General features: G+C 38.4%; 1 protein-coding gene across 2 annotated transcripts in view; it reads left to right on the top strand.

Annotated features, from left to right (window-relative positions):
- The window catches only part of FGGY (FGGY carbohydrate kinase domain containing), a gene marked incomplete at both ends in the record, with an annotated part of 393,087 nt that overhangs the window by 117,897 nt on the left and 254,713 nt on the right, over window positions 1-20,477 (top strand). For both annotated transcript variants that reach the window (XM_084243991.1, XM_084243992.1), the window contains one exon: window positions 10,404-10,519. In XM_084243991.1, the coding sequence (XP_084100117.1) occupies window positions 10,404-10,519 (116 nt within the window). The remainder of the gene's footprint in view (window positions 1-10,403; window positions 10,520-20,477) is intronic.

Genomic DNA, 20,477 nt, shown 5'->3' with positions numbered 1-20,477 from the left:
TCTGTGTTGTCTGACTTTCACATGTCTGTTACTCTCATCATCTATCTTGGTCTCTGTGTCATTGTGGGGTCTCCCCTTTCTGAAATATTCTTTGCCTTCCTTCTTGAAATGTTCTGCCATTTTAGTGGAATTTTAAAAGGGATCACATGTCAATATGTGCAGTCAATTTGGCATCTTTAACTGGACGTCTCTTTGTTTTGCATTATTTGAAAAGCAAAGATATGTTAGGGATTTGGCGTGTTTCTGTGGCTGGGAAAGTAGGTGATGGGAAGTATATGGGCATGTAGAATGCATTTTCAGAAAGGTTTCCTTTCTGGTGAGGGGGGTGGCCAATGCAAGGAAGCCAGTGTTCTGTTTCTGCCCTTGGATGCTCCAGCAATAGAACTTTTGTCTCTTCTAGGGCTTCCACAGACGGTAATAAGGAAGACCTGGGCCTTTTAATGAAAACAATTAAAAAGTAATTAACAACCTGAAGCTTTCTCCTCTGACATCTAGGGTTTGCATTCATTTACTCAAATGCATCATTGAGCATCAAAGGCACTGTGCTTGGTGCAGGCCAATGGAATAATGAACTGCCAATTCTGTCCCATGTTATGGCTAGGTCTGCTATACTGATATTCCCGGGAGGCCAGAGAGAGCACCAATAAATAAAATAAAAAAACATTTTTTTATGATAAGAAGGTAAATCCTTTAGCACCCTCTGGCCTTCCCCACTCACACACACTCTTGCCTAAAATAATAGAAAATGCAACAAATTTGCAGTTCTGGATTCTTAAATCTACGTGGATCACAGAAACCACTGAATCTCAGTAAACCTAAATAAAAAACAAGGGTGAGGGCCTCTCCTGGTGGCGCAGCGGTTGAGCGTTGGGTTACGAGGCTGCCCCCAGCCTCTGCAGCGCCAGTTCGATCCCCTGCCACCGGTGAGGGTCCCACAAAAAAAAAAAAAAAAAAAACAAGGGTGATCTTAGGTGACCACATCCAGTTACACCTTCATAAATCTTTGATTTCATGTAGTTTTTTGCACTGCCTACTTGTTATGAGTTAAAAAACAAAACAAAACAATCAGTTTGACATAAGCTCAGTTCAAATTTCCATCCTAATAAATTCTGATTTCTTCTGTCACCCACTATTCTTCTTGGTGAATTAACCCATCTGCCATTGTGTTTGGTACTTTGTCCCTGGTATTATTTCTTGTTCTCAACTTTACTTTGCTTAACATTCATATATATATATATATATATATATATATATATATATATATATAATATATGCCACATGTGTATATATATATATATATACACACACACACATATATAGCTACTTCCTCAGTTTTGTTAATATTTCCATGGCATATATTTTTCTATCCTTTTTCTCTTGAACCTATCTTGTGTCTTCATACTTAATAAGTTTCTTGTTTTCAAAGTGTAGTTAGATTTTATCCAGGCTGGTTATTTCTGCCCTAACATTGGGATTTTTAGGCCATTTGTATTAAAATGGTTGGGTTTTAATCTACCACCTTGCCCTTTACTTTTTCTTTGTTCCTTTCTCCTCTTTAAGTTTTCTCTTTTCCTCCCTTCCAGATTGCTGACTTATTATCTTTTTTCCTGCTTCCTCTAAAATTTATAATATGAATTTATAACATCACATTTTACTGTGGCATACTTTTACATTCTTTCTGATATACTTTAATATCCTCATGTTATTGATGTTATTATTGTTTTGTTTGTATAGATTTTGTAAACTCCACAGCATATTTTTTTCTAAATTATCTTTTAATGATTAAGATTTAAAGTCAATGATCTTTGTTTTAAAAATTAAAGACAACGGGCCTCCCCGGTAGCGCAGCGGTTGAGCGCTGGGTTGCGAAGCTCCCCTCGGCCTCTGCGGCGCCGGTTCGATCCCCGGCTGCTCCCCGCCCACCGGAGGAGGGTCCCACATGGCGCGCAGACCTCTCCTGCCGCCCGCTGCTCCCCTCAGAGGTGTACTTCGGTCCTTCTGCCTGCTCTGCTCCCCGCTCTGGCTCTGGTGAATTCTCTCACCCTCCCGCACTTCTGACTGTGCCCAGTGCATGTATAAACAAACAAACAAACAAATAAATAAATGAATAAAATACGTGCCTCTTTAAAAAAAAAATAAAAATTAAAGACAAAAAATTCTTAAAATAATTAAAGACCTCATATTTATAGATTCTGATAATCTTTTCTCCTTTATATAGATGCATCTTTTTATTTAATAGCACCTTTCCAATATTTCCCTGAAGAGTTCCTTTTAACATTTTCAAAAATATAGGTTTCTTGGAAATGATTTTTTTCAACTTTTGTCTAGAAAATATCTAAATGCTGCATTATTTTTTTCAAAAATATTTTTGTGGAACATAGACTTTTGATACTATTCTCTTTAATTTTATGAGCACTTTAATTTGCTACTCTATTTTCTTCTGAGCTGTTCTATTTCTGGTCTCCTCTGTAATGCACCCTGTCCTTATATAATGTGTCCTTTTCTTCTGACTTCTTTTAAAATTTTAGTTTTCACTTTTTTTTCAAATTTGATTATAATGTTCATATGGTTTTCTTTGTGTTTTTCCTGCTTAAGTTTCTTTGATCTTGACTATGGCTTGATAGCATTTTTATCAAATTCAAAAGAATTGGTCATTGGTTCTTTCCATTGTCTTAGTTGGTTGCCCACATCATCAGTGTTATGTTGTGAAGTATCTGGATTTTGTTGCCTTCCTGAAAGAATTGTTGATCTATTTTTTCAGATCGTCTGTTAATGTACTTTCCACTAAGTTTTATTCTTTGGAGGTTTCTTTTCAGTCTGTGTTAATGTAGGGTTCTTGCAGAATTTGCTTGGGGGGGTGGGGGATCTTTGGTGAATGTCCCGATTGACCACTGAGGAGTTTTCACTCTGATTTCAGTAACATGATTCTCAGCTCTTCATGAGCTCTGAGAACTACTCAGCACACACTGTCTAGTCAGTCTTCAGACTGTAAGTGTCAGTGGACAAATCTGCATCGTAATGTCCCACAAAGACTTCCTGAGACTCTGGGCCTCCCCTGGTGGTGCAGCGGTTGAGCTCTGGGCTGCGAAGCTGCCCGCAGCCTCTGCAGTGCCAGTTCAATCCCCAGCCTCTAGCGAAGGTCCCACATGGCACACAGACCTCTCCTGCCGCCTGCTGCTCCCCTCAGCAGTGTACTTCTGTCCTTCTGCCTGTTCTGCTCCCCCCTCTGGCTCTGGTGAATTCTCTCTCCCACCCGCGCTTCTAACTGTACCCAGTGCTTGTATAAATAAATAAATAAATCTTTAAAAAAAAAAAAAAAAGACTTCCTGAGACTCTTGTGTGGATTTTCAGGGCTCTCTTTCTGCATAGCTCCCTTCTTTATGGAAAAACTGTGCCATCACAGTTTCCAGTCACCTTAAATTCCCTGAATTCTGATCTCAGTCTCCTGAGAAGCTGCCATGTTTTCCCTGGCATTGCTCATGCTTTGTGGTCTGGCATGTGCTTCCAGGCAGAAAGCCAGAGTGATCTTAGGCTCACCTCACTTGTTTCTTTCTCTCAGGGATCATAGTCCTGTCCTGCCTATAGTTTAACATCTGAAAACAGTTGCTTCATTTTCTCCCCCTACTTTTCTAATTATCAAAAACAGAGGAATAAAAATCTCATCTCTACATAGAGATGGATGGTGGACATGCACACGACAACAGCCCATATCAAAAGACCAGAAACAACAAGTGTTGGGCCTCCCCTGGTGGCGCAGAGGTTGAGCGCTGGGCTGCAAAGCTGCCCGCATCCTCTGCAGCGCCGATTCGATCCCCGGCTGCTAGTGAGGGTCCCACATGGCACACAGACCTCTCCTGCTATGACCACTACTCCCCTCAGCAGTGAATTTTGTCGGTCTGCCTGTTCGATCCCCGGCCACCCATGAGGATCCCACATGGCATGCAGACCTCTCTTGCCATGCCTGCTGCTCCCCTCAGCAGTGTACTATGTCACTGTGCCTGTTCTGCTCCCCTCTCTAGCTCTGGTGAATTCTCTCACCCTCCCGTGCTTCTGACTGTACCCAGTACTTGTATAAATAAATAAATAAATCTTAAAAAAAAAAGAAAACATTTTAAAAAAATAGAAAAAATTAAAAAAAAAAAAAGAAACAAGTGTTGACACGGATGTGGAGTAAAGGAGCCATCATACACAATTGGTGGGAACACAGACTGGTCTAACCCATATGAAAAACAGTATGGAGGTTTCTCAAAATATTAAAAATAGAAATTCCATATGACCCAGCAATTTATTCCTAGGTATTTACCCAAGAATGCAAAAATTTATACACACGTATCAAATTGATATACATGTATACATATATACACACATATATATCCAAAAGGATATGTGTGTCTCTGTGTTCATGGCAGTGCTATTTACAGTAGCCAAGGTATTATATTGGAAACAACCTCAGTGCCCAATTACATATGAGTGGATTAAGAAGATTTGGTATATATACACAATGGAATACTACACAGCTATGAAAAGGATGAAATATTGCCTTTTGTGACAACATAGGTGGAACTGGTGGGGACTATGCTAGGTGAAATACATCATAAGGACAAAGAGAAATAGCCTGATGATTTTACTCATATGTAGATCATACCAAAAAACAAAATAAAGGAACAGACAAAACTAAACCAAAACAAATCCTAGAAATCTGACTTCAGAATTGATGCTATCAGAGGGGGAGGGAGATTAGGGAAAGGGGTAGGGGAACTTTTGTTCTATGGTAAAATTCTATGGGTGCTTTGGCAATGAGGGCGATGTGGTGAATATATCTGAGGAAGTATGTACCTACTCCCCTAAATCATATACAACGCTGTAAACCAACATTTTCCCCCCAATAAAGAGAAAAACAATTTAAAATTTCTTTTTAAAAGAAATTTAAAAAATAAAATGCCCTGATGGTGCAAGGGGTTAAGACCCAGCCTATAAAGCAAACCGCAGCCTCTACAGCATAAGTTTGATCCCCAGCCGGGCAGGGAGCAACCCACATGGCACAGCAGACCCCTTCTGACTCGCCCGCTGCACCCCCCCTCAGTAGTATACTTCAATCAATCTGCCTGTTCTGTTCCCCACTCTATCTCTGGTGAATCCTCTCACTTCCTGCACCTCTGGCCTGTACCCTAGCTCTTGTATGCATAAATAAATAAATATTAAAAAAATTAAAAAATAAAATGTGGGGCAAAAACTTACCAGTCTCTTCATTGTTAGTGAGAAACAGAAGTTTTTATTATTCCTGCTTCAATATTTATTTCTATCTTGATGTGTCATTTGATGTCAACATACTTTTTATTCTTCAGTATCAGTTATTTTTCTCTTATTTCATAAAACACTGATAAAGTAAATTCATAGATCTATTATTAAAAAAAACTTTCTTGAATGTTGTTCATGATGTATTTTTTTTCACATTTTTTTTATTTGGTCATGTCTCCTGTAGAATTTCTATGCTTGAATTGATATTTTGAGAGTGGTCGTTCATTTTTGGTTTTCATATTGTCTTTGTATGGGTTTTATAGCATAGTTACCCTAGCTTTATAAGTAACTTGTGGTGCATTCCTTCCTCCAGAATCTGAAATACTATGAAATGGTCTGTTAGACCATTTGGACTTGAGGTTAATTCATTTGAAGGATACTTTTTGGTAATATATTTCTTTTATGATCATATATATTAAGGTTTTTTTTTTAATCAGTCTTAAGTTCTACTGTTCTACTAAATTGTCCATTCCATGCAAATTTTCAAATTCACTAGCATAATGTTGTTTGCTTTTTTTTGCTTTTTTTATAGTGTTTCTCACATTTCCATTCATATTTGTTATTTTTGTCTTCTCTCTTTTTTTCTTCATCTGTTTTGTTACAAGTTTTTCTGTTTTGTCTTTTCATAGAATTATGTTTTGATTCTGTCAATTCCCTGAATTTTATCTGTTTTATATCTTCCATCTGCTTTTATCTTCATTATTCCTTTTTGATCTTTCAGATTAATTTCTTACTGTTTTTCATAATTTCTTAAGTTGGCTACTTAGGTTTTTAATTTTCAGACATCCTTCTTTTCCTGCAAAAGCTTTTAAAACTCTAAGTTTCCTCATAAAATGCCACTTTGAACATTTATGATCTTGTATTATAAAACATTCTCTCCCTATGTGAGTTCATGTAATTTGTGGAATTTTTTTTTTAGTTCTTTAGTTCCTCAGTAGCAATATTAATTACTGTTCTTTTAATTTACCTGTTTCTTCAACTTCTGAAAGTACAGTAAAATGTTCAAGGAAATTACATCTCTAAGTGTTCTTTTTGTATTTCCAGAAGCTCTTCCTTTATATATTTTACACTGTGATTGGTTCATAAAATAACAAATTGTAATATTGTTAAATATTGGATTTAGCATTGTGTCATGAAATGTTTGTCTTTGTCTTGCTAATTCTTTTTATCTTGTTATCTAATGTGTATGATATTCATGTTGTCATATTTCAAAGTTTTGAATTATATTTAATTTTTATTGATTCCTTTTTTAAAAACCTCACATTTTAAAATCTGCATCTTTTCATAAGATATAGCTTAAATTTAACATCAACTGTGATACTCTTATCTTTCATCCAGCATGGAATCCAGCCCATTCCCATTATTGTGAGAATTGATTTTATTCTTTCTCTAAGATTTTCATCTTCTGTGTATCTTACATTATTTCCTTTCCTTTTCACTTGGATTTGTTCACTTACTGATGAATTTTCTCTTTATTCTCTTCTTATCCCTTGTTATTTTGAGAGGCCTACTAAGCTTTTTGTTTCCATTAGTGATTGCCTCTCATTCCTTACAACCAACATTAAACTTGTTTTGTCCAAGCACTGTTCTTCTCCTATTTCTGATTTTAAGCTTTTGTTTACTTAATATTTTCCATAGTAGGATATCATGGATTATTCCTTGTAATGAAGAATGCTTGTTGTATTTCAGAAAACTTAATGCTATAAATTCCTATTTATGATATCATTGTCTATTTAAATTCAAACATGTATGCATATATGTTATATATGCGTATATTTATGTACCTATGCATGCAAAGTCATTCACACACAAAGAGATCAAGAAAGGACGAATATTTGTCTTCACCACCTCTAGTTCCTCTAGGCTTTGATGTCCACTATGTTGAGAAAGCTGCACTGAATCAACTGTTTTTGGTTATGTTCTTTCTCAAGTGTTGTCCTCAAAGAACATATATGAGTTTACTTTTTGAAAGCTTGCATGATGAGAATATTTTTCTTTTTCCCTGACAGCTGAATAATATTTTGTCTGGGTATAGGATTCTTGGATCATTTTTCTCAATAGTCTGTACATTGTTCCACTGTCTTCTGCATTCCAGAGTTGTACATGAGAATTCCTTAGCTAGTCTGAACCTCTTGTCTTTTTAAGTAACTTATTCTTTCTGTCTGGAAGCTTGTATAATTTTCTGTTTATACTTGAAATTCAAGTATTTCCTGGATTCACTTCCTGAACTTAATGAGACTTCTAATCTACAGGCTTAAAATCTTGCTTCTGCTCAGTATAATAATTAAAAAAAAAACTAGTACTATATTCATTTAATTACAACATCTCCTTCATCTTTTTTTCCTTTTCTTCTTTTTTAAAAATCCCTTTTGGAATTCCTCTTATTCTCATGATAGGCTGCTGGGTCTGCTCTCTAAGCCTCTTATTTCTTCATTATTTCTCTCTTTGTGTCTTTACTAAGGGTAGTAAGATATTTCTTTCACTTGGTTTCTAGATCATTAATTTGATATTCAAAAGTGCCAGTGATTTTTTTTTAACCTTCTGCAGAAATTTTTAACTAAAAATTTAAAATTAGTGGGTTTTGTTCAGAAAGTCTTTCTTACATCCTTCTTCAGTTTTCTCCTCTTCTAGATGTTCTGTGTGATCTTCTTATGGGTGAGTTAGTCCCCCTAAGTTAGGAGTGTTTTCATTTTACCTACCCATTGATTTTATGTTCTTTTGACTCATAATAGGTTTGTATAGTCTCTTTGGCATAAAATTCTGAAAGGTAGTGAAAGGTGTAACAGTTTTTGCCCTGCATTCTCACTGGCAGTGGACAAAGAGTGGGTGGCTCTTTCTCCCTGGGAAAAAGGAACATTCCTTTCTGGCTGCTGGTCTTTGAAGCAACTCAGCTTACCAATATATACCCCTGTTTTTCTCAGGCTCCCATCTCTAATTCTAATCCTACAAACTAAACATGACCCTCCACCCCTCACTGGGCTGGTAGACCAGCTTGCTTGAGGATGGACAGCTATCCTGGGAGTGCATGCTGCCCTCTGAAACACCATCTGGAATGAGAAAACCTTGGTCTTAGTAGAAGCCTCAGGGGAAGGCTTTGTTCTGCTTTGTTCTGCTGTAGGTACTTTGCCTTTATTCACTAACAAGATAAGCCCTATACTTGCTCTCTCTCTCTTGAAGATTTCTGCATAATATGTGACCTTAGCTGAACTCTAAATTTTGCCAACTCCACTGATTTTACACATCCACCCTACTCCAGAATTGACTTAAAGCCACCCAAATGAAGTGGACCCCATTAGTGTTTAAATAATCCTGATGGGAGATAGAGTTTCCAGAGGCATCTATAGTAGTAAATCTACCTTCAGATTCAGTCCTCACTCCATGCTCTGTGGTCACATACTGTGACTTGCTGTGTGGATGAAGGCATCCTTCTCCTTGCCTTTACTTGAGGGAAAATCTACTTGGAACACTGTAGTTATGCTGTAAAGTGTTGAGTTGTTTACCTGTTGCTCTGTTACAAGCCACATCCAGTGCTCAGTAGTTTAACACAATAACCTTTATTTGACTCACAAGTAGCTCCTTTAGGCTATGCTCTGGTGTGAGCTGCTTCTGGTCTCAGCTGGACTCACTCAATGTTGGCTGCCTGGAGATGTCTGATCCGGGCTGTACATAGTTGATCTTGCAAGAAGAAATACAGCAAGAAGAAATACATCATGCTGTTAAGGTTTAGACTCAAAACTGGCATGCAGTAATTTCTTTTGGTTAAATTGTCACATAATAGAATCTAAAGTCCAGATGTAGGATAGGAGACCCTGTCCACAGTACAGGGGTGGGAGGAGGAGATTGTAGCACCAGGAATTCCATGGCAAAGCATGTGATTCTGTGGGCTGTGGAGGATAGAAGACCTGAGGCCATGAACTTAACCTGCCTCAGCTACGAACTGCAGTGCCACATTTCTAAGTTTTAGTATAGCCTGAAAGGAGAGAGCCACGAGTTTAGCATGGAGGTAGTAGAGAAACCTTTGCAGAGGAGATATCATTGGACTCTCCTGCAGACGGTTGACCTCAGTACTGTGAAGCTGTCCATATCCTCTGCAATGCGGGTTTGATCCCGGCCGGTGGTGGAGATACCCACTGTAAAGGGGCAGGACTAGCCACTGAGCAGGTTTTCTAATATCCAGCAGACCGGGTAAAGGAGGAGTCAGAGTCCTCAGTGGTTTTTTGCAGGCTTTTATTGGGATTTACCAGGTACACGGCAGGCAGGGGTGCTAGGGGGCCAGGAGGCTGGCAGGCCTCCCAGTGCCCAGCAAATCCGCACTCTCTCTGGGCTCTCTGGCCTTCTCTCTGCTTCTCTGCTCTCGGCTTCCTTTCTGCTTCTACTGGCGCCCCCGTGACGCCGCCCTTAAAAGCCCAGTCTCAGCCCAGGTGAATCCCATCTACCTATGCTCACACCCTACTCCAGGTGCCCACCATCAGGCATGCATTCAGGACCACAAGGATCCATCATCTATCCTGATGGCGGGAGGGCAGAAAAGCCTGACATTTTTCCTTACCCTATACCCACATGGCATGACAGACATCTCCTGTCTCCCCCGCTGCTCCCCTCAGCAGTGTATTTCGGTCATTCTGGCTGTTCTGTTCCTTGCTCTGTCTCTGGCGAATGCTCTCACCCTCCAGCACATCTGGCCTGGTTCTTGTATGCATGAATAAAATAAATAACTTTAATAAATAAATAAACAAATAAATAAATATACAGCCAAAATTACCAGTATCATAACCTAAAAGTTAGTAACAAATCTCAATACCATCAAATAGCTAGTCAGCTTTGTGATTTCTAATAACCTCACAAATGTCATGTAAATAGATCTAATTCAAATGTTTATATAGCTTGATTAAGATCTAAGTAAAGGGCTGAGACTATTAAAAGTAAAAGAAGATGCTTTAAATAATTAGCAGATGTAAATGTGGACTTTTGATCTAAATAAGAATGTATAATTACTTACTTTGGTGCTACCTTGACACTACTGCAGATATCTGAGTGGATATTTGAGAAAATACAAAGAAAGCCTAGCTCATATTATTGGTGTTACTTCTCTCCCATTTTCTTAGGTCTCTCTGCTCACTGGTGTGCAAATGGACATACTCTGCAGAGAAAGGCTGGGATGACAGCTTCTGGAAGATGATTGGCTTGGAAGACTTTGTTGCAGATAATTACAGCAAAATAGGTAAAATATTAAAACTCAGCAGAGGGATTATGTGTGTGTATATGAGGACGGTGAAGGTTTTTGGTTTTGTATGACTTAAAATAACAGCAACACCACCCTGTTTTTTCAAAGGAAATACGGAAGTGGTGGGTAAGCCATGAATCCTTGTGTTGGGGCTTAAGTGATCTGAGAGGAGATGGAGGCGATGAAGTACATAGAACCTTATCTATGAGCTGGACAGAGAAAGATATTTTCATGAAACAGATGGGAATAACGTAACGGGGAGGGAGGGAGTGTATGGATCATTCCCACTACTGTGAAAATATTTTATGAATTAGGTTCAAGGAATCAGGCAAGGCCATGAACAGAAAACATAATAGTTGAAGATCAAAAGTAGAGATCAAAAGTAGAAGAATCAGGAACATCAGAGAAAACAAAACATGAGTCAGTGCCTGCTGAGGAAGACCATGAGGTCCTAAACGTCCAGCTTTATATAGCACTGATTGGGTACTAGAGGCATAGTAACTCTCAAGGGTCACCTGGTAGAAGAATCCAAATGCTGTATGTGCAGATTATGTGGTTGTGTGAGTGTGGGGGGGGATATTCAGGTATATTTAATGATAACTGACATTTTAAGGTTTACATGTTCACTTCACAGAAAGATGTTTATTCCTGTAGATACTACTACATTCTAGCAATCTGTCATCAGCTCACTGGAGAGAGTAGGTGTAGGTATATGGTGGAATCTCAGTTGATGAATAGATATAACCTTATAGAATATAAAAAGTATTAATATATTAAGTAAGTCATATGATGTTTGGTTTTAAGACTGTTTGGAGCCAACACCTGGGGCAGCCACTGGGGGACAGGGTTAAACTTTTATTCCAGGGCCTGAGGGAGTATGGCCTGTTGGGACTCCTGTTAAGTAGGTTGGGTTTTTGGACAGTGCTTCAGAGCCTGGAGGGGAAATACGCAGCCAAACAGGAAAGGGGTACTGAACAGAGTGCTCAGAGAGGGCAGTGACCACATCTGTCTTGCTTTTGAGTATCCTGGCATGGAAGATGTTGATAAATACCTACTGATGTAATGTGGAAAAGATAAACACAACTGTTTCAACTGACACAGATTGGCAAGAGTTAAGAGAACACAAGTACAGAACTACCTCAGGTGTCTTAGCCCAGTCTGCTATTTCACAATATCTTGGACAGATAATTTGAGCAACAGAAATTTATTTTTTCACAATTCTGGAGGCTGGGAGATCCACAGTGATGCCAACAAGATAAGCTTAGTTCTGAGGCTTCTTCTCTTGGCCTGTTGGCTGCTGCCTCTCTGGATTCTCACATGACCTCTTTGTGCAGGTGCGGAGAGAGAATGCACACTGGTGCCTCATCATTTAGGGACTCTAAGCCTGTTAGATCAGGACCCACCCTTTTGACTTCATTTAACCATAATTGCCTTCTTATAAACTCTGTCTTCAAATGCATCGTATTAAGAGTGAGGACTTCAATATATGAATCTTGGGGAACACAGTTCATTGCACTAAAGTACTACTGCACAGTTTATTCTAACTGAAGCAGGACCACTAAGTCTGGAGTCCCCACTCATGTCTTGGAGTCTCCCCATGAGCTTTCTGTCACCAGGATCAAGTGATGAGGAGGGGCTCTTGTCTTGTAATTGAGGGTTAGAGGCAAGTTAGGTCGAAAGCATTGAACAGAGCTAGCGTTCAGAGCTAGCATAATTCTAGTCTAGCTCTAATACTAATGATGTGAACTTAGACAAGTCTCATAATGTTTCTGTTTCACTATGTTCTTGCCTATGAAAGACATAATGGTAGCAATTAAAACTAATAGTTCACTGTTTCTCAGTCTTGATTTTATTGCATTACAACCATTATCTTATTAAATTATCCAAAATACGTATTTAAAATTTTTATTTATCCTGATCTGCAACTGAAGAGCAAGTGCACTTAACTGATAGTGTCAGCTTGCAGGTGATAGAAACACAATTCAGACCTGTGATTGGATGACTCCAAATCCTGCTCTGACCATTGTGCTATCCTGATTTCCAACTAATATTCATTACGCACCTGGAGTAGGCAACAAGTCAATCTTAATACTTCTTTTCCGTCTGTATTCTGTATTTCTTTTTTTTTTTTTTAAGATTTATTTATTTATTTATACAAGCACTGGGTACAGTCAGAAGCGTGGGAGGGTGAGAGAATTCACCAGAGCCAGAGCGGGGAGCAGAGCAGGCAGAAGGACCGAAGTACACTGCAGAGGGGAGCAGCAGGCGGCAGGAGAGGTCTGCGTGCCATGCAGGACCCTCCTCCAGTGGCCAGGGAGCAGCCGGGGAACGAACCAGCACCGCGGAGGCTGCGAGCAGCTTTGCAACCCAGTGCTCAACCGCTGTGCCACCGGGGAGGCCCTTCTTCTGTATTTCAAGCACATTTCTATGCACTTCCACATACTTAATGGCATATAATTCTCATAGCCAGTGACAAAAGTACAGTTACTTTGTTTATAGATGAGAATCAGAACAAGTAATTTTGTCTAACCACATGTAGAACCAATAAATTGAAGTCAGAATTGAAAACTTCCCCAGCAGGAGAGCCCATAAGGAGCTAATATTTGATTGGAATACACATATCAATTTCAATAGCAATTGTTTAAGTGATTTTTCTTAATTTATATGTCCACCTCCAACATAGTTATTCTTTCCACGTTTTCCCAGGATATGTTGGCCGCAGCTTTATTATAATACACATTGATTGCCTGTCTATGTGTTGATACCACTCTAGACTGTGAACTCCTTAATCTCAGGATTTTCACTTATTTACTTTTATTTTCCTTGTCCTAGCACAGGGGATAGCACATTTGATTGGTAAGCAGGTAAATTAGTGACTGAGATGGCTGGGTCTAGGATATCAGTACTGTTTACTTATAAAAGCTGTAATGGTCTTTACTGATTTTAGCAGTGTTTGTGGTTATCTGGGTCCAGCTTCAACTCCTATATTCTGTTTGGTTTAACATTTTGGTGCTTCCCCTTGCACAAGACCCATGTTTAATTAGTATATTAGCTCTGCTAATAGAGCAATACCTGTAGGAAATATTCATTAAAAGTCCATAATGTTAATCTAGCAGAAAATTTCCAAGTAACTGTATTAGATTTTGCCTGTTAAGTTAATGGATTTTTAATGGATGTCCTAAGGAGACGTATCATTAACCAGAATATTACTATACATGAATTAAAACATACCCATTCATCAAAATTAGTTGTGTGATGTTGCCTTTGATTTTCATTTCTGGTGATTTGAACTGGTAACTTTAGCCTGAACCAAAAGTGCAAGATACTAAAGAGAATGCTAATTCTCATTTGTGACTTTCAGAAAACTTGTCTGGAACTTTTCTCTAGACATTTTTTCACAATTCTTGGAACTATGAAAAATGAATCTCGGAAGCCTCCCTATGAAGTGTTAAACATTTCCAGTGGACTCATTGCCCGTCAAGACGTGGGCAATATAGTGCAAAACCTTTTAGCAGACTTGAGGAAAGCATCGTGGATTTGAGCATTAATACAATTACCATAATTCGCTCCATGTGGAGCTTTTAGCCAAGTCTTTACCAGGCTTCCTGGGCTCACGCAGTAAATAAATGCTTTCCCCGAAAACTGAGCACCTCAGCAACTGATGGTCTTATGGAGGGATGATTTTGAAATAAATTATTTATGAAGTGTAAGTTAAGGATCAAATACAATATTTATATGGTGCATTTCAAGGACAGGGGAAGATATTTACAGTGTTTTGAATAGCTACATACAAGAATCTAAAGCTAAAATATTACTACCTAATGTCTTCTTTCAAGGAGATATTTGGATGGTTTGGCTTGGGGACATTATACAAAGTAAGAAAAAATAGTTTTGTGACTCAGAAGAATATAGTAGACCCTTCTTTACAATTGAATCTGTAGTCCTTGATTTAATGTTCAAAATTGATGGAGAAAACAGAAACCCAGTGTTTTCTAGGGAATTGTATACCCTTAGTCTGATATGATGATCTGTGTTAATAAATCTTGATATTCAGTTCCAGGTGACACCCTTCCATGCTGCCTATCTAGTCCTAAATATCTGCCAAAGGCAAACAGGAAGGAAGAGATCAGTAGGGAGAAGGGACCTTTAGGAAGAAAAGCAACCTCCCACCTGTTCTAATCCATTATCCAGTCTCTTTTTCAGCATGTCTCAGTTGCCTTTTGCTTCCTGAGAAAAGTGCTTTATTGTATTGTTGGGATAGGGCACTTTATGTTGCACAACATGGCTGAAGTGTAGAGTGATTATTTGCATTGCAGAAAGAGCCTCATTACAGAAAAGGCTTCAGTGTGTCAGCTTATAGATCAGCCATTATTTGGAGTCAGGAAACCAGAGGAGAAACTTAAACCCCAAAGAGGAGCTACTGTTAAGTGAGAGGCAGAAATGGAGATAAAGCATATGTGAAGGAGGACAATTCCTAAGGGGGGAGGATATATCTTTTAACTGTTTTCCTTTCCCTGTGTGAGACTGTATTTTAAGCATCAGACACCGTGGGCAGTCATTTAGCACAGAGTAGATTCTGATGAAATACATGTTGAATGAGTGAATATGTGTTTGACTGAAATACTTGCTAAATAAATCCCCTTTTGGCTTCAATTGTCCCTAATACATAAAGGGCTGGACCTCCCCTGGAGGCGCCAGTGGTTGAGCGCTGGGCTGTGAAGCTGCCCGCAGCCTCTGCAGTGCCAGTTCAATCCCCGGCCACCGGTAAGGGTCCCACATGCACACAGACCTTTCCTGCTATGCCCACTGCTCCCCTCAGCAGTGAATTTCGTCAGTCTGCCTGTTCTGTTCCCTATTCTGGCTCTGGTGAATTCTCTTACCCTCCCGCGCTTCTGACTGTACCCAGTGCTTGTATAAATAAATAAATGAATCTTTTTAAAAATACATAATGGGCTCTCTATAAATTGTGTTGAATTAAACAGCACTCTTAGGTTTCAGAGCGACAATGATTTCATTTCATACATTTGGTGCTACCAGTCTTTTTATAGCTAACATATTTGCTGCTTATGAAAAGACTCATGTGACAACACACTCCAACCTGAATGATAGCTGCAGTCCCATCTCATTCCTGCAGCAGATCTCTCAGAGACTTTTCTGTGACAGCAAATTTACAGACTCCTCCATGGAGTCTGTAACAAACCAAATAACAAACCAAAAAAAAAAAAAATGATTGTATAAGATTGGGACTATCACTTTTCCAAAAAGCAAAATAAACCCTACAATTAATGAAAATTGCATTTTGGATGTGTTTTTTTGTTTTTTTGTTTGTTTGTTTTATTTTTTCCTGGAGGTAAAGAATCTTGACTAATGACAGGTATGTGTTGGGACTTAGACTGACCCATACTCACCCCTGTACCAGTCTGGAGCTCTCCATTTGAGAATGATTCATAGAGCCATCTGAAGCCAAGTGGAGAACTGGTTTGCCTTAGACTGGATTTGAGAGCACAGGGGGAGGGTATTCTGCCCCTTTTCTGAACCTGGCTGGGCCTTTGGATCTCTGTGACCATGACCTATTCCCTTCTTTGACAGACCTAAGAGCTGAGACAAAGAGCCAAGACTGGGCTGGGCTTCCCTTAGCAGTTGATCTGCTTTTGCTCTGCCTAATTTACAAACTCAGAGAACCTACTAGCCCATCAGTGGTTCAAACACAGAGTCCACAGGTGTTCTAGAAGAGAGACAGGCCAAGCCTGCACTGACTCCATGTTAAGTCTATGACTACTTCCTGGGAAACAATGACCCAAGTCTCATGATTAGCTAAATGATTTATATTCCCATGGATGGAATAGGAGCAAGAGATGGGGGTGTTCACATTAATACTATTCCAGCCTGGGGGAGAAAAGAGGAAATCCCATGTGGAAACATGCCTATAGGATTTCTACCAGCAACGTGCCCCATACCCAATGTTAGAGTCTAATCTATCAGTGTCACCCAGATAGTGGGTATTATAAATTTCTTTTTAACTGTTTTTTTTTTTATGATGAAATGCCAGTTTTATTATTTTTTTAAACTGTTACAGATGATTTTATTTTATTTTATTTTTTTTATAAATTTTATTGTTATATTCCCCATACAATTGCAGCCCCCCCATTCTGACCCCAGTCCCTCCCCTCCCGCCCCCACCCCCCTAAAAGTGTCTCTGGTTCATAGTTTTTTGTTGATTTTGATTTTCACTTTCTTATATTCATTTTCCTGGTCCCTTATTTAAGTTTTCTAGATTCCTGCTATGAGTGAGACCATCCGGTATTTTTCTTTTTCTTTTTGGCTTATTTCGCTGAGCATGATCCCTTCCAGCGCCATCCATGTTGCTGCAAATTGCATGTGTTTATCTTTTTTGAATGCTGAGTAATATTCCATGGTATACATGTACCACATCTTCTTGATCCAGTCATCTATTTTTGGGCATTTGGGTTGTTTCCAAAGCTTAGCTATTGTAAACAGTGCTGCTATAAACATAGGGGTGCAGGTGCTCTTTGGAATTGATGTTTCTGTGTCCTTTGGGTAAATACCTAGGAGTGGAATTGCTGGATCATATGGAAGCTCTATGTTTAGTAGGTCCAGAAATCTCCACACAGCTTTCCACAGTGGTTGGACCAGTTTGCACTCCCACCAACAGTGCAGAAGAGTTCCTTTTTCTCCACACCCTCGCCAACATTTGTTGTTGCTAGTTTTTTTAATATGTGCCATTCTCACTGGTGTAAGATGGTATCTCATGGTAGTTTTGATTTGCATTTCCCTGATGACAAGTGATGTTGAACATTTTTTCATATGCCTGTTGGCCATTTGCATTTCCTCTTCAGAGAAGTTTCTTTTTAGCTCTTCTGCCCATTTTTTGACTGGATTATTTTCTTTGCTGTTGTTGAGTCTCATCAGCTCTTTGCAGATTTTTGTGATCAGTCCTTTATCATTAGTGTTGGGTGCAAAAATGTTCTCCCAGTTGGTGGGGTTTCTCTTTGTTTTTGTTATTGTCTCTTTTGCTGTGCAAAAGCTCTTTAATTTGATGTAGTCCCAGCTGTTTATCTTTGCCTTCACTATCACTGCTTTGGGTGATGTGTCTGTAAAGATGTCTTTGATGTGCAAATCACGTAGTGTTTTGCCTATATTTCCTTCTATATATTTTATGGTTTCAGGTCTTATGTCTAGTTCTTTAATCCATTTTGAGTTGATTTTTGTGTATGGTGTGAGGTAGTGGTCAAGCTTCATTCTTTTGCATGTAGCAACCCAGTTTTCCCAGCACCATTTATTGAACAAACTTTCTTTGCTCCAATGCATATTCTTTGCTCCTTTGTCAAAGATTAGTTGACCATAAATCTGGGGGTTTATTTCTGGATTTTCTATTCGATTCCATTGGTCTGTATGTCTGTTCTTGTTCCAATACCATGCAGTTTTGATGATTATGGCTTTGTAGTAGAGTTTGAAGTCTGGGAGTGTGATGCCTCCATTCCCTTCTTTTTTTTTCAGGAGAGCTTTGGCTATTCGGGGTTTTTTGTGATTCCATATGAATTTCATCAATAATTGTTCTATTTCTTTGAAGAATGACATTGAAATTTTGATTGGAATAGCATTGAATCTGTATATTGCTTTTGGAAGGATGGCCATTTTAATAATGTTTATTCTTCCAATCCATGAGCAGGGGATGTCTCTCCATTTCTTTGTGTCTTCTTCTATTTCTTTTAACAGTGTTTTATAGTTTTCTTTGTATAGGTCCTTTACCTCTTTTGTTAGATTTATTCCCAAATATTTGATTTTTTTTGTTTCAATAACAAAAGGGATGTTTTTTTTGATTTCTTCTTCTTCAGATTTATTGTTTGTGTATAGGAAGGCTACTGACTTTTGCGTGTTGATTTTGTATCCTGCCACTTTACTGAACTGATTGATGAGTTGAATTAGCTTTTCTGTGGAGTTTTTGGGGTTCTCTATGTATAATATCATATCGTCTGAAAATAGTGATAGTTTGACTTCTTCTTTTCCTATTTGGATTCCTTGGATGTCTTTCTCTTGTCTTATTGCCCTGGCTAGGACTTCCAGTATTATATTGAAAAGCAGTGGTGAGAGTGGACATCCTTGTCTTGTTCCAGATCTTAATGGAATTGCTTTCAGCTTTTCACCATTGAGAATGATACTGGCTGTTGGCTTGTCATAGATGGCCTTTATGATGTTGAGGTATGTTCCTTGTATCCCAAGAATTTCAAGGGCTTTTATCATGAATGGGTGTTGCACTTTGTCGAAAGCTTTCTCAGCATCTATTGATATTATCATATGGTTTTTATATTTCTTTTTGTTGATGTGTTGGATAACGTTGATTGATTTTCGGATGTTAAACCATCCTTGTGCCCCTGGAATGAATCCTACTTGGTCGTGGTGAATTATCTTATGGATACATTGTTGGATTCTGATGGCTAAAATTTTATTGAGGATTTTTGCATCAGTGTTCATTAGGGAGATTGGCCTGTAGTTTTCCTTTTTTGTGTTGTCCTTGTTCGGTTTTGGTATTAGTGTAATGTTGGCTTCATAAAACGTGTTTGGTATTGTCCCTTCCTTCTCAATTTTTTGGAAGAGTTTGTGAAGGATAGGCACTAATTCATCTCTGAATGTTTGGTAGAATTCATTTGTAAATCCATCAGGTCCTGGGCTTTTGTTTTTGGGGAGGTTTTTGAATACCATTTCAATTTTGATAATTGTAATTGGTCTATTTAGGTGTTCTATTTCTTCTTTATCTAGCTTTGGGTGATTGTAGAGTTGTAGGAATTTGTCCATCTCCTCTAGATTGTTAAACTTGTTTCCATATAACTGTTCATAGTAGTTACTGATTATTCTTTTGATTTCTGCTGTGTCCGTTGTGATTTCTCCTCTTTCATTGATGATCCTGTTTATTTGTGCTTTCTCCCTTTTTTCCTTTGTGAGCCTGGCTAGGGGTTTGTCTATTTTATTGATTTTTTCAAAGAACCAGCTCTTGGTTTCATTGATCTTTTGGATTGTTTTTTTAGTTTCAATTTCATTTATTTCTGCTTTGGTTTTTATTATTTCTTTTCTTCTACTGGTTTTGGGGTTTTTTTGTTGTTCTTTTTCTAGATCTTTGAGCTTTGAGATTAAGTTGTTTCTTTGCGTTCTTTCTTGTTTCTTGATGTGAGCTTCTATTGCTATATATTTTCCTCTTATTACTGCTTTTGCTGCATCCCATACATTTAGGATATAGGTGTCCTCCTTGTCGTTCAATTCAAAAAATTTTTTAATTTCTTCTTTGATCTCCTCATTAGTCCAATGGTCTTCCAGTAGTGTGGCTTTTAATCTCCATGAGGTAGGAAAGTTCCTTGCCTTCTTTTTATGGTTTATTTCTAGTTTGATGCCTTCATGGTCAGAAAAGATGGTTGATATGATTTCAATCTTGGTGTATCTGTTGATGTTTGTCTTGTGCCCCAGTATGTGATCGATCCTGGAGAATGATCCGTGTGCGCTTGAGAAAAATGTGTACTCCGTTTTTTTGGGGTTTAGTGCTCTATAGATGTCTGTTAAGCCCAATTGCTCTAGGTCCTTATTTAGAGCTTTGGTTTCTTTACTTATTTTTTGTCTTGTTGATCTATCCATTGTTGATAGTGGTGTGTTGAAGTCTCCCACTACGTATGTGTTTTCTCTGATGTCTGTTTTCAGAGAGGACAACAGTTGTCTGATATATTTTGGTGCTCCTTCGTTTGGTGAATATATGTTAATGAGTGTTATTTCTTCTTGAAGTATTGTCCCCTTGATCATAATGTAGTGACCATTGGGGTCTCTTTTTATCTTTTTGAGTTTGAAATCTGTTTTATCTGATATAAGTATAGCTGTTCCTGCTTTCTTTTTTGGTCCATTTGCTTGTAGGATTGTTTTCCATCCTTTAACTTTGAGCCTATTTTTATCTTTT

This window comes from Talpa europaea, assembly GCF_964194135.1.
Source record: "Talpa europaea genome assembly, chromosome: 9".
Classification (NCBI taxonomy): Eukaryota; Metazoa; Chordata; class Mammalia; order Eulipotyphla; family Talpidae; genus Talpa; species Talpa europaea.
Note: the sequence above shows the minus strand (reverse complement) of the source record. Positions and strands in the feature narration are given on the sequence as shown.